Below are 26,384 nucleotides of genomic sequence, written 5' to 3'. Positions count from 1 at the left end.
TTCAAGTTGAGAGAAATTTGTAACCAGCTGTCTAGAAAATGTTTTATTGGAGACGAAAACAGAGGATCACTCAATCAGGGGTGACAGATGAGGGATTTGTAGTCCCAGAATTGCCGAAAGTCATATACGATCACAAGTTCCCCATTAAGGTCAGCAGTTCGTACTTCCTGGTCTGGGGTTATTATGCTGCGAGAGGGAATCCTTCTGCCCAGGCATCTCTCCCTGCAAGTTCTAAGGGTCCAGCAGCCACTTGGCACTCAGAGTCCACGATGGTAGAAAAGTTCTGAGGCTGATGTCTTCTCTTTTAGTTCATCCTCAAGATTGTCTCTCTTGATCTAAAACAAAATGAAGAGATAAGAATGGAACATCAAAACTTCCTATAGGACCTAAATATATGCTAAAAATCAGGTTCCCCCCTAGCCATAGAATTCCTAGAGATAAACTTTTAGGCCCAGATTCACATACATCGGCGCATATTTATGCCGCCGCAGCGCATCTCTTTTACGCTACACCGGCGCAGCGCACAGAGGCAAGCACTGGATTCACAAAGCACGTGCTCCCACTCGCTCTTAACCACTTAAAGCAGTGGTTCACCCTCCATAGCAACATTTTAGCATACAATTAGGCATAGTAGCGCGAGCTACAGTATGCCTTTATTTTTTTTTTTTGCCCCGTACTCACAGTTTAATCCCATAGTGAAGATTCAGACTCCCCGCGGGGAATGGGCGTTCCTATCCAGACGGAGGATGATTGACGGCCGGCTCTGGCACGTCACGCTCCCCGAAGACAGCCGGAGTAGGTCTCGGCTCTTCACGGCGCTATACGGCGCCAGCGCACAGACTATGCGCAGGCGCCGTGAAGAGCCAAGGCTATTTCCGGAGAAGCGTGACGTGCCAGAACCGGCCGTCAATCATCCTCCGTCTGGATAGGAACACCCATTCCCCGCGGGGAGTCGGTATCTTCAATGTACGATTGCACTGTGAGTACCGGGCTAAAAAAATCAAGACAAGCATACTGTAGCTCACGCTACTATGCCTAATTTTATGCTAGAAGAAATTTTTTTTTTTTTTTTTGTTTATAGGATGAACCCCCGCTTTAAAGAGGACCTGTTACACACTATTCCTATTACAAGGGATGTTTATAGGGTGAACCCCCGCTTTAATGACCGCCGCACGACGATATACGTCAGCAGAATGGCACGGCTGGGCACGTCCTTTCCATCTACCCAGCTGTGGGTCGCGACCTGGTCCGAAGCTCCGGGACCGCAGGATCCGATCGCCGCTGGGGTCCCACGATCGCTCCCCGGAACTGAAGAACGGGGAGAGCCGCGTGTAAACACGGCTTCCCGTGCTTCACTGTGGCGGCTGCATCGATCGTGTCATACCCTTTATAGAGAGACACAATCGATGACGTCACTCCTACAGCCACACCCCCCTACTGTTGTAAACACACACTAGGTGAAACATAACCCCTTCAGCGCCCCCTGTGGATAACTCCCAAACTGCAACTGTCATTTTCACAATAAAGAATGCAATTTAAATGCATTTTTTTGCTGTGAAAATGACAATGGTCCCAAAAATGTGTCAAAATTGTGTGAAGTGTCCGCCATATTGTCACAGTCACAAAAAAAAAAAAAATCGCTGATCGCCGCCATTAGTAGTAAAAAAAAAAAAATTTATAAAATTGTCATCCTCTGAATAATTGTGACAGATTGTCCTAAAACAAGCCGTGGGATGACCTTGGAACATACCTTTCCTTGCTGCGGAAATAAGGCGAAGGATATCGGAGTCATTATCCCAAAGGTGAGAGCGGCAATCAGAAGTTTAACAACCGTAAAAACTCCAGGATTACGGAGCATTTGAGGAGAACTATGGAGGAGGAAAAAAAATCATTAGGATGAGTTCAGTCAGGATGTTACAGTCACATGCGCCTCTCTATAAATAAAGACAGCGCTCCTCAGTCACATGACACCTGCCACAAATAAAAGCAGTCGGAGAAATTCCAATCTAACACCCAGAGAGAGGATCTTCCTATTCCACCATAAAGTGCAACAACTGTGCTGTTACTAGACTACAAGATTGTCATGTTGTGCAACCAACCCGAGAGTCATATTGTACACTCAGCACTTATATTGTACAGTCAGCACTTCTCCAGACTGTTATATTGTACAGTCAGCACTTCTCCAGAGCATCCTATTGTGCAAACTGCACCCTGCCAGACCATCAAATTGAACAGTCAGCACTTCACCATAGTAGCATATTGTATAATCTGCACTCCCCCAACCATCATATCGTACAATCTGCACTCCCCCAACCATCATATCGTACAATCTGTACCCCCCTACCATCATATTGTACAATCTGCACTCCCCCCAACCATCATATCGTACAATCTGCACCCCCCCAACCGTCATATCGTACAATCTGTACCCCCCCAACCATCATATCGTACAATCTGCACTCCTCCCAACCATCGTATCGTACAATCTGCACTCCCCCAACCATCATATCGTACAATCTGCACTCCCCCAACCATCATATCGTACAATCTGCACTCCCCCCAACCATCATATCGTACAATCTGCACCCCCCCAACCGTCATATCGTACAATCTGTACCCCCCCAACCATCATATCGTACAATCTGTACCCCCCTACCATCATATCGTACAATCTGTACCCCCCTACCATCATATTGTACAATCTGCACTCCCCCCAACCATCATATCGTACAATCTGTACCCCCCTACCATCATATTGTACAATCTGCACTCCCCCCAACCATCATATCGTACAATCTGCACTCCTCCCAACCATCATATCGTACAATCTGCACTCCCCCCAACCATCATATCGTACAATCTGCACTCCCCCCAACCATCATATCGTACAATCTGCACTCCCCCCAACCATCATATCGTACAATCTGCACCCCCCCCAACCATCATATCGTACAATCTGCACTCCCCCCAACCATCATATCGTACAATCTGCACTCCCCCCAACCATCGTATCGTACAATCTGCACTCCCCCCAACCATCGTATCGTACAATCTGCACTCCCCCCAACCATCGTATCGTACAATCTGCACTCCTCCAACCATCATATCGTACAATCTGCACTTCCCCTACCATCATATCGTACAATCTGCACTCCCCCCAACCATCATATTGTACAATCTGTACCCCCCCAACCATCATATCGTACAATCTGTACCCCCCCAACCATCATATCGTACAATCTGTACCCCCCTACCATCATATCGTACAATCTGCACTCCCCCCAACCATCATATCGTACAATCTGCACCCCCCCCCCAACCATCATATCGTACAATCTGCACTCCCCCCAACCATCATATCGTACAATCTGTACCCCCCCAACCATCATATTGTACAATCTGTACCCCCCAACCATCATATCGTACAATCTGCACTCCTCCAACCATCATATTGTACAATCTGCACTCCCCCAACCATCATATCGTACAATCTGCACTCCCCCAACCATCATATCGTACAATCTGCACTCCTCCCAACCATCATATCGTACAATCTGCACTCCCCCCAACCATCATATCGTACAATCTGCACTCCCCCCAACCATCATATCGTACAATCTGCACTCCCCCCAACCATCATATCGTACAATCTGCACTCCCCCCAACCATCATATCGTACAATCTGCACTCCCCCCAACCATCGTATCGTACAATCTGCACTCCCCCCAACCATCGTATCGTACAATCTGCACTCCTCCAACCATCATATCGTACAATCTGCACTTCCCCTACCATCATATCGTACAATCTGCACTCCCCCCAACCATCATATTGTACAATCTGTACCCCCCCAACCATCATATCGTACAATCTGTACCCCCCCAACCATCATATCGTACAATCTGTACCCCCCTACCATCATATCGTACAATCTGCACTCCCCCCAACCATCATATCGTACAATCTGCACCCCCCCCCAACCATCATATCGTACAATCTGCACTCCCCCCAACCATCATATCGTACAATCTGCACTCCCCCCAACCATCATATCGTACAATCTGCACTCCCCCCAACCATCATATCGTACAATCTGCACTCCCCCCAACCATCATATCGTACAATCTGCACTCCCCCTACCATCATATCGTACAATCTGCACTCCCCCAACCATCATATCGTACAATCTGCACTCCCCCAACCATCATATCGTACACGCTGCCAGACAGTCACACAGTCAGCACTCCACCAGAGCATCATATAGCACAATCTGCGAGACCATCGTATTGTACAATCTGAGCAATACAAGCTTCATATTTTCTGATTTTTCCCATAATGAGAAGTCATGTGGCACAGTTTACACCATGGGAAAATGAGGCTCTGTGTCTATTATGACTCTGAGAAGGTTGGAAGAGATAGTTGAGCAGGGGAGGGCACTTACTTTCTCACCAATGAGGGGGTGAGTGCTGTGACACCGCACAGAAATGCTCTAGAGAGTGCGGTTTCCTTCACTGCCTGAAAGAAATGATTTGATGGTTAAAGGGGCACTCCAGTAAGATATTGAAACTTCACATTAAAATGAATCCACAGAAATGAGGGGGATCTGCTGAGTGCTCCAGTTAATAATCCCGTCTGGTTGCCGGACTCCTCAGCATTTAAATGGCCCTTTATTCTCAGCAAATGCATTACTATTGCAGCTCCACCCACACATGCCCGGTATCTGCTCCTTTGTGCAAGGAGGAACAGGATGAGCCCTGCCAGAGCCCTACAAAATGACCTCCAGCAGGCCACTGGTGTGAATGTCTCTGACCAAACAATCAGAAACAGACTTCATGGGGGTGGCCTGAGGGCCCGACGTCCTCGAGTGTGCTCTGTGCTCACTGCCGAGCTCGATTGGCATTTTCCATTGAACACAATTGGCAGGTCCGCCACTGGTGCCCCATGCTTTTCACAGATGAGTGCAGGTTCACCCTGAGCTTATGTGACAGACGTGAAAGGGTCTGGAGAAGCCGCGGAGAACTTTATGCTGCCTGTAATATTGTTTAGCATGACCGGTTTGGTGGTGGGTCAGTGATGGTCTGGGGAGGCATATCCATGGAGGGACGCGCAGACCTCTACAGGCTACACAATGGCACCCTGACTGCCATTAGGTATCAGGATGAAATCCTTGGACCCATTGTCAGACCCTACACTGGTGCAGTGGGTCCTGGATTCCTCCTGGTGCACGACAATGCCCGGCCCCATGTGGCGAGAGCATACAGCCAGTTCCTGGAGGATGAAGAAATTGATACCATTGAATGCCCCCACGCTCACCTGACCTAATTCCAAAAGAACACCTCTGGGACATTTTTTTTTCGGTCCATCCGGTGCCACCAGGTTGCACCTCAGTCTGTTCAGGAGCTCAGTGATGCTCTGGTCCAGATCTGGGAGGAAATACCCCAGGACACCATCCGTCGTCTCATTAGGAGCATTCCCTGATGTTGTCAGGCATGCATACAAGCACTTGGGGGCCATACAAACTACTGAGGACCATTCTGAGTTGTTGCAATGAAATTTCAGCAAAATGGACGAGCTTGCTGCATAATTTTTTCACTTTGATTTTCAGGGTGTCTTTGAATTCAGCCCTCTGTAGGTGCATACTTTTCATTTCCATCAAATGATGTGCCATCCATTCATTCCTAACACATTACCCCGTCCATATCAGTATAGATATCCAGCATGAGATTTTTGCCCGTTTGAGATCTGATATGTTTTCAAAGTGTTTCTTTAATTTTTTTTTTGAGCAGTGTATAACAAAAATAGCTTCTCAAAGCAAAGCCCTGAACAGTATTTGTAACTTAAGAGATACTGTACAATGGAACATTCGTGAGATCAAAGGGATGAACTTTCAACTGAATATGATGTCAGTTAAAGAAGAACTTCACCCACCTAAAGGGGTTGTAAAGGTACAATTGTTTTCCCTAAATAGCTTCCTTTACCTTAGTGCAGTCCTCCTTCACTTACCTCATCCTTCCATTTTGCTTTTAAAATGTCCTTATTTCTTCTGAGAAATCCTCACTTCCTGTTCTTCTGTCTGTAACTCCACACAGTAATGCAAGGCTTTCTCCCTGGTGTGGAGAAAGCCTCTTGAGGGGGCGAGCAGGAGGGTCAGGACGCTCTCTACTTTGCAGATAGAGAAAAGAGCTGTGTGTTAGTGGGCGTCCTGACACTCCTGCTCGCCCCCTCAAGAGGCTTTCTCCACACCAGGAAAAAAGCCTTGCATTACTGTGTGGAGTTACAGACAGAAGAACAGGAAGTGAGGATTTCTCAGAAGAAATAAGGACATTGAAAAGCAAAATGGAAGGATGAGGTAAGTGAAGGAGGACTGCACTAAGGTAAAGGAAGCTATTTAGGGAAAACATTTTTTACCTTTACAACCCCTTTAAGACCTGGACCTTTATGCATGTTAAGGACCTTGCCCCTTTTTGCAAATCGGCACTGCGTCGCTTTAACTGACAATTGCGCGGTCGTGCGATGTGGCTCCCAAACAAAATTGGCGTCCTTTTTTCCCCACAAATAGAGCTTTGTTTTGGTGGTATTTGATCACCTCTGCGGTTTTTATTTTTTGCGCTATAAACAAAAATAGAGCGACAATTTTGAAACAAATGCAATATCTTACTTTTTGCTATAATAAATATCCCCAAAAAAGATATAAAAAAACGTTTTTTTTCTTCCTCAGTTTAGGCCGATACGTATTCTTCTACCTATTTTTGGTAAAAAAAAAATAGTTTATCCATTGGTTTGCGCACAATTTATAGCGTTTACAAAATAGGGGATAGTTTTATGGCATTTTTATTAATATTTTTTTTTACTACTTATGGCGGCGATCAGCGTTTTTTTTCGTGACTGCGACATTATGGCGGACACATCGGACAATTTTGACACATTTTTGGGACCATTGTCATTTTCACAGCGAAAAGTGCTATAAAAATTCACCGATTAGGCCTTGTACACACGGTCGGACCAAACCGATGTGACTGGTCCGTCAGGACCGTTTTCATCGGTTCACCGCTGAAGTGGCCGTACGGCCTGATATGTGTACACACCGTCAGTCCAAAATCCGATCGGGTCAGAACGCAGTGACGTCAAACACACGACGTGCTGAATAAAACGAAGTTCAATGCTTCCAAGCATGCGTCGACTTGATTCTGAGCATGCGCGGGTTTTGAACCGATGCTTTTCTGTACTAACCATCGGTTTGGTCGGATGGGGCAGCGGTCCATCGGTTCGGTTTTGAAGCATGTTTTAAAATTTTGGACCGAAGGAAAACAGACCGATAGCCTATACACACGGTCGGTTTGGTCCGATGAAACTAAACTTCGGTTCATTCTCATCGGTTTGGTCCGACCGTGTGTACAAGGCCTAACTGTGAAAATGACAATCGCAGTTTAGGAGTTAACCACTAGGGGGGCGCTGAAGGGGTTAAGTGTGACCTCATATGTGTTTCTAACTGTAGGGGGGGGGGGGCTGTACGTGTGACGTCAGTGATCGTCTTTCCCTATATCAGGGATGCACCAGGCCAGTATAGTCGATCTGGAGAGGAGGAATTTCAGACATTACCTTTTTCCCAGCTTTAGGAGACACGCCGACAACATTTCCCGCTCGGTCCACAACCTGAATTCCGCTATCCGCTTCAGAAATTCTCACAAGTAAAACGTTCAGGCCACCCAGCAGTGCTGAAAATGCACGTCACATGATCAGTATGGCGACACACATTATGGCGCACTCGGCTTTAATTGACAAGATATTTATTTCACAGACCAAACCGAAATCGTACACAAAGCTCACACACTGCAATCACACACACCACACATTGTGGCACACAACGAGGTCACATATTGCACTCACACACCAAGCTCATACCCAAAGCACTCACACAATGCACTATTGTACTCGCATGCCAAACTCTCACATTGCATGCACACCCCAGATCCACACATTGCACTTACACACCACAGACACTGAGGTCACAGACTGCACTCTCACAACGTGGTGACACTGACACTCACACAAAATGGTGGCACTGACACTCACACAATGTAGTGACACTGCACACTCACACAACGTGGTGACACAAAGCACACAACGTGGTGACACTGCACACTCACACAACGTGGTGACACTGCACACTCACACAACGTGGTGACACTGCACACTCACACAACGTGGTGACACTGCACACTCACACAACGTGGTGACACAAAGCACACTCACACAACGTGGTGACACTCACACAACGTGGTGACACTCACACAACGTGGTGGCACTGACACTCGCACAACGTGGTGACAAGGACACTGCACACAACTTGGTGACACGGACACTGCACACTCACACAACGTGGTGACACTGCACACTCACACAATGTGGTAACACTGCACACAACCACACAACGTGGTGACACTGCACACAACGTGGTGACACTGCACACTCACACATTGTGGTGACACTGCACACTCACACAACGTGGTGACACTGCACACTCACACAACGTGGTGACACAAAGCACACTCACACAACGTGGTGACACTGACACTCACACAACATGGTGACACAAAGCACACTCACACAACATGGTGACACTGAGGTGACACTGCACACTCACACAACGTGGTGACACCGCACACTCACACAACGTGGTGACACTGACACTGCACACTCACACAACGTGGTGACACCGCACACTCACACAACGTGGTGACACTGCACACTCACACAACTGGTGACACTGCACTCAGATGACACAAAGCACACTCATTGCACTCACATTATTCTCACAGATTGCACTCCCACACCACATGCACACACTGCACTCACATAACTGATTATCACCCACCACATTCACAGACCTCACTCACTTGGCACTCTGAGGTCACAGACTGCACTCACACAACGTGGTGACACAAAGCACACTCACACAACGTGGTGACACTGACACTCACACAACATGGTGACACAAAGCACACTCACACAACGTGGTGACACAAAGCACACTCACACAACATGGTGACACTGAGGTGACACTGACACTGCACACTCACACAACGTGGTGACACTGCACACTCACACAATGTGGTGACACTCACACAACGTGGTGACACTCACACCGCACACTCACACAACGTGGTGACACTGCACACTCACACAACGTGGTGACAAGGACACTGCACACAACTTGGTGACACGGACACTGCACACAACGTGGTGACACGGACACTGCACACTCACACAACGTGGTGACACTGCACACTCACACAACGTGGTGACACAAAGCACACTCACACAACGTGGTGACACTACACACTCACACAACTGGTGACACTGCACTCAGATGACACAAAGCAAACTCACTCATTGCACTCACATTATTCTCACAGATTGCACTCCCACACCACATGCACACACTGCACTCACACAATTGATTATCACCCACCACATTCACACACCTCACTCACTTGGCACTCTAACATACCCCTTACTTACCTAACAGCGGAGGAGGCAGTATTCTACCAATGAAGCTTTTTGTTGATGGACCGCTAAGTTTCAACCTTTTCACAACATAAAGTGGCATAGCCTGCGGGTGACAAAAGGTGAGGCATCCATGTACAGTCACAAAAATATCTCCACCACACGCTGTAAGGCAGGAGGGAGGGGGCAGGAGCACCGATGAGGGACCCGAAAAGAGGAGGATCTGGGCTGCTCTGTGCAAAACCACTGCACAGAGCAGGGAAGTATAACATGTTTGTTATTTTTAAACAAACAAAAAAAAAAGACTTTAGGATCACTTTAATGTCAAATGCTATACAATGTGGCTGCCTGGGGGCATTCTGTACACAGATAATGTGCAGAACACCCTTCACCCCAGATAGGTATTTTCATGCTTGTGTGATTCGCTTCATTATTTTCCCAGAAGTCTGCACTAAGAAAAGTCAGATTTTTGGCACCCCCTGCAACAAAAATTTAATTTTTGGTGAGATACTCCCAATAGGAAATGTCTAGAGCATGGGTGTCAAACTCAATTTCATTTTGGGCCGCATCAGCATTATGATTGCCCTCAGAAAGGGCCGGTTGTATCTGTAAGATTAGATGTCCAGCGCATCCCCTCCCCATATATTGGATGTCAAGAGCCACCCCACCATCAGAAGTTGAGTCACCCACCCTCCCTTACATCTCAGTGCACCCCCCTTCCCTTATGCATTTCTTGAAAGCAGAAAGTAAGGGTCTGGAGGAGGACCAGAGGAGGGCTGGAGCTCTCCTGCAGCTGCAGGAGAGGTGCAAGCAGGGCTGTCTTAATGAGAGGGCACACCTGGGCACTGCCCAGGGGCCCCAGCTGCATGGGGGGCCCCTGCCCTTTCCCCAAAGCATCTTGTTCTTGAGCCCGGGCTGCCCCTCTACATCCCAGATGTCCCCCCAGCACTCTGACCCCTCTTCACCCTAGATATTCCCTACCTCCTACCTACTTGATTTCTGTTTACCTGCACTGTCTCCATTGTAGGGGCCCCAGAGCATTACTTTGCCCAGGGGCCCATGATGCTATTAAGATGGCCCTGGGTGCAAGGGCCACATATGATGGCCTGGAGGGCCAGATTCGGCCCGCTGGCCTTGTGTTTGACACCTGTGGTCTAGAGGGATGCAGACTTTGCCACTTTTCTGCATTAGAGCCCTGCAGGTGCAGCAGCTGATTGACAATTATAAAACCACGCCCATTAGATTCACTTCGCAAATGGACACAGACAAACACACAGCTATTTCTTCAGAATAACACAAGGTAGGAATCTGTAACAAAGTTTGTTAACATCCTTGTACTGTACATAGATCACCCAGAGGGGAATGCTTTTTTTCCTACACAAAAGTGGAGTTATTTTTTAAGAATGGTGAAAATCAGAAGTTCTTAAAAAAAAGGTCCACATTTCTGGCAGATCATGAAATCAAGCAGAAAAATAAATCTTCACCCTAAGTATAGAGAGTGTTTATTATTACTCACTCACCCAAACACATGCCAGTTACAGTGCGGACGTACAGAGGTACAGAGGATGCGGGGATAGAAGACTATCTTTGACTCACCCCAAAACATGCCACGTTAAGTACAGACCCAGACAGGTAGAGAGGATGCTGGGATAGCGAGTTCTTCTCCTGTAGGAAGCAGGGAGTAAGGTCAGGTCACATATCACCCCAACTAATCCCCTGCCCCAGACCAGTACTGACCTTCCCGGAGAGATTCCTGTTCATCACTGTGAATCCAGCACTGTACGCCTGGAAGAAAAGCTACAACACACGGCACACGTTACATCAGGGGTGTCCAAACTTTTTTCAAAGAGGGCCAGTTTCGATGAAGTGAAAATGCGTGAGGGCCGACTATTTTGCCTGACATTCTTTGAACCATTAAAATTAAATGCAAATTAACGAATACGCTGCCCAACGAGAATTCTGTTGCCTTTGCGGCTGTGTGTGGTGAAGAGTCTTAAGGATGAGCTCGGGCGTGTTATTTGGAGATACCGTATTTATCAGCGTATAACACGCACCTTCATTTTAAGAGGGAAGTTTCAGGAAAAAAATTAAATTTTAAATAATGAACTGTGAAGCAAAATAAGGGTCAGTGCCCATGAATGCAGCCTCGCCATTGCCATGAATGCAGCCCCACTATTGCCATGAATGTAGCCTCACCATTGCCATGAATGCAGCCCCACTATTGCCATGAATGCAGTCTCGCCATTGCCATGAATGTAGCCTCACCATTGCCATGAATGCAGCCCCACTATTGCCATGAATGTAGCCTCACCATTGCCATGAATGCAGCCCCACTATTGCCATGAATGTAGCCTCACCATTGCCATGAATGCAGCCCCACTATTGCCATGAATGTAGCCTCACCATTGCCATGAATGCAGCCACACTATTGCCATGAATGTAGCCTCACAATTGCCATGAATGCATCCTCTGAATGCAGCCTCGCTATTGCCATCAGTGCAGCCGGATCAATGCCCATCTACAGCCTCGGAGGGGACAGGGAGGGGGGGGGGGGTGGGATAAGTGCCAACGGATTACATACAGAAGAATCTCCTGTTTTCTTGGCGGCCTTCCTATTACAGAGGCCGCCAAGTAAACAGGAGATTCTCCTGAATGTTATCTGACAGTACTCGTCCCACCCCCCTCCCTGTCCCCTCCGAGGCTGCCAGAACGATAAATACGGTATATATCTTTTGTGGCCCCCCCAAAGAATCCCAGAGTGCCATGCGATGCTCTGGGATTCGCTGGGGGCCACAAAAGATATGTATATGTCCAAATTACCAGTGGGGCCGCATTAAACCAAAACGTGGGCCGCATTTGGCCCCCGGGCCGGACTTTGGACATGCCTGCGTTACATACATGTAGACGTCTTCAGGGCCCTGCAGCAGCTTAGAGAATGATCTTACCTGAGAGATGAATGTAGACATCACACCTTGGTGAGGCATTAATGTGGGGAGTATCTGTAAAGGGACACAGAGAGAGAGCTGTACATAATACACCAACCCAGCCTGGCCAGAAAAGGGGGACAATTCACACCTCGACATATATGCCAGACAAACAAACGTGTGTACTCACCAGTGAACTCCCCACAAACAGGAACGCTGAAATACCAAGAAAAGATGTCATGTGAAAATCGGCATACAAGGACCATATAAGGACCTATACGGTGCAGAGTTTTATTTATTAACCACTTACCGCCCAACCGGGGGATAGTTAAATCGCAGTCGGCTCTATTGCATGAATCGCCGTAGGTGTACGTCGCTTCGTGCAATACATAGTGGTAGCACACATGGCACCAGAGACCATGCGTGTGGCCGGCGGCCGCGATGTCCGCCGTCCACCTGCGATTGCTCCTCAGGGAGCCATAACGGGGATCTGTCAATGTAAACAAACAGATCCCCGTTCTGTCAGAGGAGTACAGAGTGATCTGCTGGTACTAGTGATTAGGAACAGCGATCTCGCTCTACTTCCTGTCAGTCCCCTCCCTCCACAATTAGAAACACCTCCCAGGGAACACATTTAAAGTGGGAGTTCACCCTAAAAAAATGTTTTAACCTTAGATTGATGCTCATTTTGTGAAGGGGAATCGGCTAGTTTTTTTTTTTAAATCGAAGCAGTACTTACCGTTTTAGAGAGCGATCTTCTCCGTGACTTCCGGGTATGGGCTGCGGGACTGGGCGTTCCTATTTTGATTGACAGGCTTCCGACGGTCGCATCCATCGCGTCACGAGTAGCCGAAAGAAGCCGAACGTCGGTGCGGCTCTATACGGCGCCTGTGCACCGACGTTCGGCTACTTTCGGAAAATCGTGACGCGATGGATGCCACTGTCGGAAGCCTGTCAATCAAAATAGGAACACTAGTCCCGCAGCCCATACCCGGAAGCGGCGGAGAAGATCGCTCTCTAAAACGGTAAGTACTGCTTCGATTTAAAAAAAACTAGCCGATTCCCCTAGACAAAATGAGCATCAATCTAAGGTTAAAAAAAACATTTCCGGGGTGAACCTCCACTTTAACCCCTTGATTGCTCCCCTAGTGTTGACCCCTTTCCTGCCAGTGTCATTTATACTTTTATAGCACTGATCGCTGTATAAATGTCACTGATCCCAAAAAAGTGTCAAAAGTGTCCGATCTGTTTGCTGCAACAAAAAAAAACACTAATCACCACCATTACTAGTAAAAAAAAATAATAATAACAATAATAAAAAAAAAATGTCATAAATATATCCCTTTGTAGACACTATCAGCTAGATTCAGGTACGGCGGCGCTTCTTTAGGTCGGCGTAGCGCATCCCCTTTGCACTCGCCAACGTAAGATAGTGAGGCAAGTACTGTATTCACAAAGCACTTGCCTCCTAAGTTACGTCGGCGTAGCGCAAATGGCCCGGCGTAACCCCGCCTAATTCAAAATAGGCAGGTAGGGGGCGTGTTGTATGGTAATGAATTCACAATTCATTACCATACATGTAAATGAAGCGCCGATCGTACGGCGCATGCGCGTGCATGCTCAGTATCGCGTCGCAAATACTCCTTGCTTTCGACGTGAACATAACCTACGCCCAGCCCCATTCTGAATCGGCTGACGTAAACTACGTGAAATTCAACGGCTATCGCGACGTCCATACTTAACATTGGCTGCGCCATCTTTTTGGTGGTTTATCTTTACGCCTGAAAACGCCTTACGTAAATGGCGTATCTTACTGCGACGGGCGTGCGTACGTTCGTGAATAGGCTTATCTTGTTCATTTGCATATTCTCTGCGTAAATCGCCGTACATGCCCCTAGCAGCCAGCGTAAATATGCAGCTAAGATACGACGGCGTAGGAGACTTACGCCGGTCGTATCTTAGCAACAGAGAAGCGTATCTCAATTGGAGCATACGCTTAAAGATACGACAGCGCGGATTCGGACTTACGACGGCGTATCTACTGATACGCCGTCGTAAGTCTTTGTGAATCTAGCTATATAACTTTTGCGCAAACCAATCAATATACGCTTATTGTGATTTTTTTTATGTAAAAATATGTAGAAGAATACATATAGACCGAAATTAATGAAGAATTTTGTTTCTTTTACATACATTTTTTGGGGGATATTTATTATAGCAAAAAAGTAAAAAATATAGGTTTTTTTTTTCAAAATCTAAATTTTTTTTTTTGTTTATAGCACAAAAATAAAAACCGCTGTGGTGATCAAATACCACCAAAAGAAAGCTCTATTTGTGTGGGGAAAATTTTGTTTGGGTACGACGTCATATCGACCTTGCAATTGTCAGTTAAAGTGACGCATTTCCCCATCTCTGCGTTGCAAGCTCTCAGCTTCCTGGCGGGCTCGGGCACGTGGAGTTGTGAACACGCCTGAGCTCATCCTTAGTCCTGAGTGGCGCTCGTTGGGGGCCACAAAAGATATATATATATCCAAATTACCAGTGGGGCCCTATTAAAAACGTGACACGGGCCGCAATTGGCCTGTGGGCAGGACTTTGAACATGCCTGCTGTAGAGGGATGTGCACAGCACGGTACATGGTGGAGATATGTGCACAGCACAGTACATGGTGGAGATATGTGCACAGCACAGTACATGGTGGAGATATGTGCACAGCACAGTACATGGTGGAGATATGTGCACAGCACAGTACATGGTGGAGATATGATCACAGCACAGTACATGGTGGATATATGATCACAGCACAGTACATGGTGGAGATATGTGCACAGCACAGTACATGGTGGAGATATGTGCACAGCACAGTACAAGGTGGAGATATGTACACAGCACAGTACATGGTAAAGATATGTGCACAGCACAGTACATGGTGGAGATATGTGCACAGCACAGTACATGCTGGATATATGATCACAGCACAGTACAAGGTGGAGATATGTACACAGCACAGTACAAGGTGGAGATATGTACACAGCACAGTACATGGTAAAGATATGTGCACAGTACATGGTGGAGATATGATCACAGCGCAGTACATGCTGGATATATGATCACAGCACAGTACATGGTGGAGATATGTGCACAGCACAGTACATGCTGGATATATGATCACAGCACAGTACATGGTGGAGATATGTGCACAGCACAGTACATGCTGGATATATGATCACAGCACAGTACATGGTGGAGATATGTGCACAGCACAGTACATGGTGGAGATATGTACACAGCACAGTACATGGTGGAGATATGTACACAGCACAGTACATGGTGGAGATATGTACACAGCACAGTACATGGTGGAGATATGTACACAGCACAGTACATGGTGGAGATATGTACACAGCACAGTACATGGTGGAGATATGATCACAGCACAGTACACGCTGGAGATATGATCACAGCACAGTACACGCTGGAGATATGATCACAGCACAGTACATGGGGGGGCTTTACATAACACAGTACTATGTTTAGAGATGTATACCACACAAGGTACATGGTAGAGGGATGTACACAACATGGTACAGCTTCATGTTGGATGAATACATGTTCCCGGGACTCTCCCAGTTCTACAGAACTCTGTTCTGGGGATTTGTTCTGATATGAAATTCTACATATTACTCTAAAATAAAAACATTATACAGAAATTCTACATATCAGTCACTTACCAGTGGGTCTGAAGGGGAAAGGGGTGATGGTGCCGGTATCGGGGTGCACAGACACCTTTACATCATGAGAGAAATGTCAGTTTGGTAGATTTGGACATTAGATATGACAAGAATACATTCAGGCAGAGGTCACACGTGGCAAGTATTGCAATACTATTAGGGAGAAAACACATGTGCAAAGTCCTATGTCTGGATCATTGGATGGTGGGGGGGGGGAAGGCCAGTCTTTCCTGTGTCTGGATCATGGGATGGGGATGAGGGGTCAGTCTTTCCTGTGTCTGGATCATTGGATGGTGGGGGGGGAAGGTCAGTCTTTCCTGTGTCTGGATCATGGGATGGGGATGAGGGGTCAGTCTTTCCTGTGTCTGGATCATTGGATGGTGGGGGGGAAGGTCAGTCTTTCCTGTGTCTGGATCATTGGATGGGGATGAGGGGTCAGTCTTTCCTGTGTCTGGATCATTGGATGGTGGGGGGGGAAGGTCAGTCTTTCCTGTGTCTGGATCATGGGATGGGGATGAGGGGTCAGTCTTTCCTGTGTCTGGATCATTGGATGGTGGGGGGGGGAAGGTCAGTCTTTCCTGTGTCTGGATCATGGGATGGGGATGAGGGGTCAGTCTTTCCTGTGTCTGGATCATTGGATGGTGGGGGGGGAAGGTCAGTCTTTCCTGTGTCTGGATCATTGGATGGTGGGGGGGGAAGGTCAGTCTTTCCTGTGTCTGGATCATGGGATGGGGATGAGGGGTCAGTCTTTCCTGTGTCTGGATCATTGGATGGTGGGGGGGGAAGGTCAGTCTTTCCTGTGTCTGGATCATGGGATGGGGATGAGGGGTCAGTCTTTCCTGTGTCTGGATCATTGGATGGTGGGGGGGGAAGGTCAGTCTTTCCTGTGTCTGGATCATGGGATGGGGATGAGGGGTCAGTCTTTCCTGTGTCTGGATCATTGGATGGTGGGGGGGGAAGGTCAGTCTTTCCTGTGTCTGGATCATGGGATGGGGATGAGGGGTCAGTCTTTCCTGTGTCTGGATCATTGGATGGTGGGGGGGGAAGGTCAGTCTTTCCTGTGTCTGGATCATTGGATGGTGGGGGGGGGGAAGGCCAGTCTTTCCTGTGTCTGGATCATGGGATGGGGATGAGGGGGTCAGGCCTCGTACACACGACAGAGTTTCTCGGCAGAATTCACCGAGAAACTCGGTCAAAACCCGGATTCTGCCGAGAAACTCTGTCGTCTGTACAGTTTTGGCTCGATGGAGCCGCCGAGGAACTCGACGAGAAAATAGAGAACATGTTCTCTATTTTCTCGTTGCTCTCGTTGTTCTATGGGAGAAGGCGGCCCGCCGAGCTCCTCGGCGGCTTCATCCCAAAACTCGACGAGGAACTCGACGTGCCAAGCACGTCGAGTTCCTCTGTCGTGTGTACGGGGCCTTAGTCTTTCCTGTGTCTGGATCATTGGATGGGGATGAGGGGGTCAGTCTTTCCTGTGTCTGGATCATTCGGGGGGTTCTTATGTCTGGATCATTCGGGGGGGGGGGGGGGGGGCTTTTGTCTGGATCAATAGAGGGGATGTATTTCCTATGTCTGGATAATTGGGGAGCGCTGGAGGCCTTTCTTACATCTGAATCATTAGGGTGGGGAGGCCTTTATCTTGTTATGGTTTTTCCAGTCCAGATGACTATGTAATAAGAGGCGTCTGCTGTGACACTCCACAGTCCAGGGGACAGTGTACAGGACTCACAACTCTCACCACAGTCTGACATGTACACAGATATCAACAGTGTCTCACCTGGACCAACCTCCGGGCCGCCGCCACCTGCACAGAGAACACACAGGGTCACCATCCGAATACACGCCCTGCACTGGGTCATTCTCACTATCTGTTTTTATACTGTGTATGGACTGTGTACAGTACAACTTCTCTTGTATGTTGGGTGTAATTCTCAGTATCTCCTATTTTGTATGTATGGACTCTGCACAGTACTAGACATGTGCAATTTGTTTCGTTTCCAATTAGTTTTTTAACGAAAATTCGGGAAATTTGTTAATTCCGAATTTTCGTATTAACAAATTTTTTATTTCCGAATTTTCGGACTTCCGAAAATTAAAAATTTACGAATTTTTCGAAAATTCTAATTTACGAATTTTCGTATTTCCGAATTTTTTCATTTTCGAATTTTCGGACTTCCGAAATTTCTAATTTCCGAATTTTTTAATATCCGAATTTCCGAATTTTTTAACTTCCGAATATTCGTATTTCCGAATTTCGGATTTTTGGAAATTCGGAAATACGAACATTTTTCTTTTTTTTTAATTTTCAAATTTTTTAATTTTAGAAATTTCTAATTTTTTCTATTTTTCAAATTTAGAATTTTCGAATTTAGAATTTTCGAATTTTTAATTTTCGAATTTCGAATATTCAAATATTTTATATTTCAAATTTTTCATATTTGATTTTCAAATTTTGAATTTTTCAATTTTCGAAATTTCGATTTTTCAAATTTTTCATTTTCGAATACATTTTTCATTTCCGAATTATCCAAAATTTCGGAAATTCAGATTTATGGAAATTTGGATTTCGAATTTTCTAATAAAAAAGATCGAAAATTTGAAAATTCCAAATTTTCATGGTTTTCGAAAATGAAAAATTAGAAAATTTAAAACATTGGAAACAATGGAAATTTAAAATATTGGAAAATTCGAAAATTTTAGAAATTGTGAAATTTTCGATTTTTTTTATTTTCGAATTAAATTTTTTCCGTATTTCTGAAGTTTTTCATTTCCGAATTATCTGAAATTTCGGTAATTCGGATTTATGGAAATTTGGATTTCGAATTTTCGAATAAAAAAATCGAAAATTCGAAAATTCTGAATTTTGGAAATTCGAAAAAAAAAAATTTAAATTTTGAAAAATTCGAAAATTATGAAAACCTGAATTTAAGAAATTCGAAAATTTTAAAAATAAAAACATTCAAAAATCTAAATTTCGAAAATGGAAAATTTCCGAATTTTTAGAATTTCCGAAAATTCGTTTTTTTTTCATTTTCGTTTCATTATTTTTTTTCGGAAATGTAATTTTTGCTTTTTCGGAAATCCGATAATTCGGAATTCCGAATTTTCGAATTTCCCCGAAAATACAAATTTCCGAAAAAATAATAAAAAAACAGAATGAAACAAAAAACGGAAAAAATATATTTTTTTGAATTTCCGAAAAAATAAAAAAATCGAAAATAACATAAACGAAAAAAAAAAGAATTTTTTGGCAGTGCACATGTCTACATAGTACCACTTCTCTTGTCCTGTATGCTGGGTGTAATTCTCAGTATCTGTTCTTATTCTGTATATAAGGACTCTGTACAGTACCACTTCTCTTGTCCTGTATGCTGGGTGTAATTCTCAGTATCTGTTCCTATTCTGTATATAAGGACTCTGCACAGTACTACTTCTCTTGTCCTGTGTCTGGGTGTAATTCTCAGTATCTGTTCTTATTCTGTATATACGGACTCTGCACAGTACTACTTCTCTTGTCCTGTGTGCTGGGTGTAATTCTCAGTATCTGTTCTTATTCTGTATATAAGGACTCTGCACAGTACTACTTCTCTTGTCCTGTATGCTGAGTGTAATTCTCAGTATCTGTTCTTATTCTGTATATAAGGACTCTGCACAGTACTACTTCTCTTGTCCTGTATGCTGGGTGTAATTCTCAGTATCTGTTCTTATTCTGTATATACGGACTCTGCACAGTACTACTTCTCTTGTCCTGTATGCTGGGTGTAATTCTCAGTCTCTGTTCTTATTCTGTATATAAGGACTCTGCACAGTACTACTTCTCTTGTCCTGTATGCTGGGGGTAATTCTCAGTATCTGTTCTTATTCTGTATATAAGGACTCTGCACAGTACTACTTCTCTTGTCCTGTATGCTGGGTGTAATTCTCAGTATCTGTTCTTATTCTGTATATATGGACTCTGCACAGTACCACTTCTCCTGTCCTGTATGCTGGGTGTAATTCTCAGTATCTGTTCTTATTCTGTATATAAGGACTCTGCACAGTACTACTTCTCTTGTCCTGTATGCTGGGTGTAATTCTCAGTCTCTGCTCTTATTCTGTATATATGGACTCTGCACAGTACCACTTCTCCCGTCCTGTATGCTGGGTGTAATTCTCAGTATCTGTTCTTATTCTGTATGTATGGACTCTACACAGTACCACTTCTCTTGTCCTGTATGCTGGGTGTAATTCTCAGTATCTGTTCTTATTTTGTATGTATGGACTCTGCACAGTACCACTTCTCCTGTCCTGTATGCTGGGTGTAATTCTCAGTATCTGCTCTTATTCTGTATGTATGGACTCTGCACAGTATCACTTCTCTTACTCTGTGTGTGATTCTCGGTTACTATTGTACACTCTGATGTCATGATTCTTATCTGTGGGTTACAGCAGTGTGTAGCCCTCCTATGAGTTTCGCAGTGTTGGCACCTTTTCATCGTCGCTCTCTCCGTGTGTCCCCAGTAGATCTTTCCGATTTTTTATCTCAACCTGTGACAACACAGAATGGGAGGTGAGGGCAGATCTGGCTCTTTGGAAGAACATACAGTATATACTAATGTGGCCTTCTGCTGGTATTGTACTCTAATCCCTTCTATTGCAAATACAGTAAGACCTTAGATTGCGAGGATAATTCGTATAATTCGAGCTTGTAATCCAAAGCACTTGTATATCAAAGCAAATTTCCCAATAGAAAATAATGGAAACGCAGATGATTCGTTCCACAATCATTTATTCATAAGTCCTTCAGTTTCTAGTCCCTATAAAAAGGTTATAGCAATGTGACCGGGTTGTGTAACCATAAAATGTCCCACAAATGGAAGCCTCCACAAGGGGATTAGAAGCAAAATCCAGCAGGAGCTCCAGAGTATAAAAGAGGAGAGAGGAGCCTCTAAGGCCCCATTCACACGAGGCGGACTCCGTCGCTACGGAGTCCGCCTGCTACCGCCAGCTCAGCGGAAGATCAGTCCGCAGATCTCCGCTGAGCTGGCAGATGACAAGCTCTTCTCTGCTCACTGAGCGGGGAGGGGCTTGTGCAGCGCCACTGATTCCTATGGAGCGATCTGATGAAAACGGACAGCATGTCCGTTTTCATCAGATCTTACCCGATCCGATCCGCCATGGACGGATGGGGACGTATCGCCATACGTCTGATTTTTGGCGGATCGGATCGGGTCGGATGTCAGCGTACATGTCTCCGCTGACATCCGACGCTCCATAGGACTGCATGGAGCGGCCGTTCAGGTCCGCCGTCAAAACTGACAGGCGGACAAATGTTGAACCTTCATTACATGTAACCATATTGTTACATATACAGGCGCCTCTCTTCTCTTTTATACTCAGTTGTAACATGACGCTACTTGTATATCAAGACATCGCTTGTATATCAAGTCAAAATGTATTTTAACCACTTGACACCCGCGCTATAGACAAAAGACATCAACAGCGCGGCTCTCAGGTGCCAACTGGACGTCTTTTAAAGTGCATTACCCGCGCGCGCCTCTGGGGGGCGCGCAGCAGGTAAACACTGTCCCGGCGCATCGCTGAAGAGCCGATGCGTGTATCTGGCGGCCGCGATGTCCGCCGGGTACACGCGATCGTCGGTAACACAGCAGGGACGTGGAGCTCTGTGTGTAAACACAGAGCTCCACGTGCTGTCAGGGAGAGAGGAGACCGATCTGTGTCCCTTGTACATAGAGACACAGCATCGGTCACCTCCCCCAGTCACCCCCCTCCCCCCACACAGTTAGAACACGCCCAGGGTACACATTTAACCCCTTCCTCACCCCCTAGTGTTAACCCCTTCACCGCCAGTCACATTTATACAGTAATTAGTGCATTTTTATAGCACTGATCGCTGTATAAATGTGAATGGTCCCAAATTTGTGTCAAAAGTGTCCGATACGTCCGCCGCAATATCGCAGTCCCAATAAAAATCGCAGATCGCCGCCATTACTAGTAAAAAAAAAAAATAATAAAAAAAATCATAATTCTGTCTCCTATTTTGTAGGCGCTATAACTTTTGCGCAAACCAGTCGCTTATTGCGATTTTATTTTATTTTTTACAAAAATACGTCTCGGCCTTAACTGAGAAAAAAAATAGTTTTTTTTTTAAAAAAATTGGGATATTTATTATAGCAACAAGTAAAAAATATATATATTTTTTTTAAATTGGCGCTCTTTTTTTGTTTATAGCGCAAAAAATAAAAACCGCAGAGGTGATCAAATACCACCAAAATAAAGATCTATTTGTGGGGAAAAAAGGACGTCAATTTTGTTTGGGAGCCACGTCGCACGACCGCGCAAATGTCAGTTAAAGCGACGCAGTGCCGGAAGCTGAAATTTCACCTGGGCACGAAGGGGGTTTATGTGCCCAGTAAGCAAGTGGTTAAAAAAAAAATGTTGCTTGTCTTACAAAACGCTCTCAAACCAAGGTGTTACTGTAGTGATACAGAGGCTCCTCCCCTATACATATTGTATGAGAACAAGGTGGAGTCATAAGAGACAGGAGCTCCTCCCCATAATTCTATTACAACATTCTGACAATACAGAGGGCGGAGTTATAACAGTTAGGAAGCTCCTCCTCCCCTTGGTACTAATACTACATACACATCAGGGTTTGATCGGTCAGGGAACGCCGTGCACACTTACATCGGATGACAGCAACAGGGCGGGATCCAGAGCATCGTGCCAGTAGTCACATCTCTGCAGAAAAGACTGACAAGATACAATCATTATTCCTCCCAGCTTCAACAGTCTGTATGTGATGGTCACATGACCCATGAATGTCACCACAAGGCAAATATTACCCACCACATTCACACACATTTATCACCAAGTAGCTCGCGTTTACAAGCGAACGCGCACGTAAGTCCCACCCACATATGTAAACTCCGTTCAAACCACACATGTGAGGTATCGCCGCGTGCGTCAGAGCGCGAGCAATAATTCTAGCACTAGACCTGCTCTGTAACTCTAAACTGGTAACCTGTAAAAAAATGTAAAGCGTCGCCTATGGAGATGTTTAAGTACCGAAGTTCGGCGCCATTCCATGCGTGTGCGCAATTTTAAAGAGTGACATGTTAGGTATCTTTTTACTCGGCGTAACATCCTCTTTCACATTATACAAAATAATTGGGCTAACTTTACTGTTTTGTTATTTTTTAATTCATGAAACCGTTTCCCCCCCAATGCGAGATAAAACGTTGCAATAACCGCCATTTTATTCCTTAGGGTGTCTGCTAAAAAAACATATATATAATGTTTGGGGGTTCTGAGTAATTTTCTAGCAAAAAAAATATGATTTTTACATTAAGGAGAGGAGAGCCAGAATAGGCGCGGTAGGGAAGTGTGAACCATAGGTTCTTGTCAAAGCGGGAAGGGTGCAGGAAGAGTGCAGGAGCGATGCAGGAAGAGTGCAGGAGCGGTGCAGGAAGAGTGCAGGAGCGGTGCAGGAAGAGTGCAGGAGCGGTGCAGGAAGAGTGCAGGAGCGGCGCAGGAAGAGTGCAGGTGCGGTGCAGGAAGAGTGCAGGTGCGGTGCAGGAAGAGTGCAGGATCGGTGCAGGAAGAGTGCAGGTGCGGTGCAGGAAGAGTGCAGGTGCGGTGCAGGAAGAGTGCAGGATCGGTGCAGGAAGAGTGCAGGATCGGTGCAGGAAGAGTGCAGGATCGGTGCAGGAAGAGTGCAGGAGCGGTGTCTAGGGTGACCACATTTCCAAACTGCCATTCAGGGACACACCCCCTCTCTCACCTTCCCCAAAAAAGATGAGGGGGGCGGGGGGAAATGTAGTCTCGGGGGTTGATGGGGAATTTGGCAGCGGGTTATTTTTCAGGTATATGTGCCACTTGCCACCCATAGCCTGCCACCAGATGCAGTGCTTCTGCCACTCCCTCTGCATGAGCCATGTGCGTAGAAGGAAAGGAGTGGCATCACTATCTGGAGAGTGAAGATCACACCAGTCCCTGCTGCTTGCCGCTGGATGCCGGAGAAGGAGGAGGTGCACTAGGCGCAGGCCTCGCTCCCAGTCTCACTGTCTGAGAGTAAATTGTCACTGGTTGCAAGATGCCAGGCAGCACTGGCCCTAGCAACCAGTTCCGGAAATGTAGTTATCAGTTAGTATGGGGTGGCTGTGTCCTCCATTTCATTCCGGGACATTGTATTGTTCCGGAATGAAGGTGCCCGGGACCCAGGACAAACATGTCAATTGCGGGACAGTCCCGGGCAATCCGGGACACGTGGGCACCCTAGCAGGAGCGGTGTAGGAAGAGTGCAGGAGCGGTGTAGGAAGAGTGCAGGAGCGGTGCAGGAAGAGTGCAGGAGCGGTGTAGGAAGAGTGCAGGAGCGGTGCAGGAAGAGTGCAGGAGCGGTGTAGGAAGAGTGCAGGAGCGGTGCAGGAAGAGTGCAGGAGCAGTGGAGGAGCGGTGCAGGAAGAGTGCAGAAATGACTAAATGCATTAAGTTGCTGCCATGTGATTGGCTGATTAGCAATTTTTGTTACCAAGCAATTGAATAGGTGTACCTAATAAAGTGTCCGGTGAGTGTATAATCATGGAGTGTTTATCATTATAGGATGTACATGGGAGGTATATAGTCAGGGATGTATATTATAATGGGGTATATAAATACAGATTGTTTCATATATCTCTCTAGGATGTATAGATTTGGAGGATTAACTTGCAGCATATTAGAGCTCCGTGATTGGTGGTTCTAAGCCCCTCCCCTTTACAGACTGGAGGTCAGACAGATGAATTCTGGCGGGAGAATAAGGTCATGTGTAGGGCTGTGATTGGTGCAAAACTTTTCCTGCCTTCCTTGTCCCCCCTTTCATATGTCCTCCTCTTTCTCGTATCTCCCTTCCCCTGTGATGACCCCTCACTCACCGGAGAATCGGGGCTTTGCAGAGACATGCTGCTGTGTGCTGTGTGCACCGCTTTCTGCTTCCCCCCGGGAACAATGCACGATGAGATCAGTTCCGGGCCGCTCACTGCAGACGGCTGAGCACCGCTCAGTTCCTCTCTAGTACCTGAATGATATAGAGGAGGGGGAGGGGAATTTACCAGCGCTGGAGAAGCTCTGTGTATAGTGTACATTAACCAATCAGCTTATAACTTCAGCTGGTTCAGAGGTACTCTAGAGCCCCCCACCCCCCCCAAAAAAAAGATTGGTGAATAGAAAAACTTTTTCTTAACCCTTTTACTACCACAGCTGTTTTTGTATATATATTTTTTTTTCTTACATCTTTAACCACTTCAACTCCGGGCACTGTCACTCACCCCCCTCCTGCCCAGGCCAATTTTCAGCTTTCAGTGCTGTCGCAATTTGAATGACAATTTGCTCGGTCATGCTACACTGTACCCAAACAGCATCTTTATCCTTTTCTTCCCACAAATAGAGCTTTCTTTTGGTGGTTTTGGATCACCTCTGTGGTTTTTATTTTTTACACACAAAACAAACAAAAAAGGACGAAAATAAAAAAAAGTCTCGTTATTCTGGGAAATGGGATGCCTGCTGGTTTGTCTGTGTGTCAGATGAGCTGTCGTGGGTTGATGGAAGGTCATAAACGGTGGTGACCGTTACAGGTGGCATTGCTGGGCATCACTGAATTAATTTGTTTCATAATGGTGCCAATCAGTGCCCATTTGTGGGCACTGATTGGCACATATTTGGCATGTATTTGCATATGTGGATGGCCATGGGGGATGTACCTGGCCATCCACATGCTAGGGGCTTTCCTGGTGGTCCAGTGTGGGCATCCGTGGGGGGGGGGGGGCTGCGCTGATAAACAATCAGCGCAGACCCCTTCTGTCAGGAGTGCCACCACCGCCCGGCCGTCATTTTGCTATAGGCCAGGCGGTAAGTGGTTAAATAACAATGGCACAGTCATGTAACACTGTACCCAAATGGAATTCTTATAATTTATTTTTTTAGACAGAAAGCTTCTTTTGGTGCTATTTAACACTTGCCGACCGGCTCACGCGGATATGCATGGGCAAAGTGGCACAGGTGCACAAAACGACGCACCCGTACGTCACTCCGTCATCGATGGCTAGCGGGCACGTGATGTGGGAGCGTACCCGCAGACTCGATGTCCGCCGGGTGCCTGCGATCGTGACAAGGAGTGGCAGAACAGGGAGATGCCCATGTAAACAAGCAATTTCCCTGTATATACATGCATCCTATAATGATA

The 26,384-nt window shown here is 46.2% G+C and overlaps 1 protein-coding gene across 1 annotated transcript; it reads right to left on the bottom strand.

Annotated features, from left to right (window-relative positions):
* Positions 1–28: 28 nt before the first annotated feature.
* On the bottom strand, positions 29–25,233 carry SFXN4 (sideroflexin 4). Its single transcript, XM_040361481.1, has 14 exons — positions 25,078–25,233; positions 22,853–22,918; positions 20,633–20,692; positions 17,943–17,969; positions 16,163–16,217; positions 12,622–12,647; positions 12,453–12,506; positions 11,245–11,304; positions 11,104–11,172; positions 9,523–9,613; positions 7,600–7,715; positions 4,442–4,515; positions 1,751–1,868; positions 29–335 (listed from the first exon to the last, which is right to left on the bottom strand). The coding sequence occupies exons 1-14, from the start codon at positions 25,102–25,104 to the stop codon at positions 258–260; spliced, it is 921 nt and encodes a 306-aa protein (XP_040217415.1). The 5' UTR covers positions 25,105–25,233; the 3' UTR covers positions 29–257.
* Positions 25,234–26,384: the final 1,151 nt, after the last annotated feature.

Source organism: Rana temporaria, chromosome 8 (genome assembly GCF_905171775.1).
Source record: "Rana temporaria chromosome 8, aRanTem1.1, whole genome shotgun sequence".
Lineage (NCBI taxonomy): Eukaryota > Metazoa > Chordata > Amphibia > Anura > Ranidae > Rana > Rana temporaria.
This window is presented reverse-complemented; position numbering and strand designations above follow the sequence as displayed.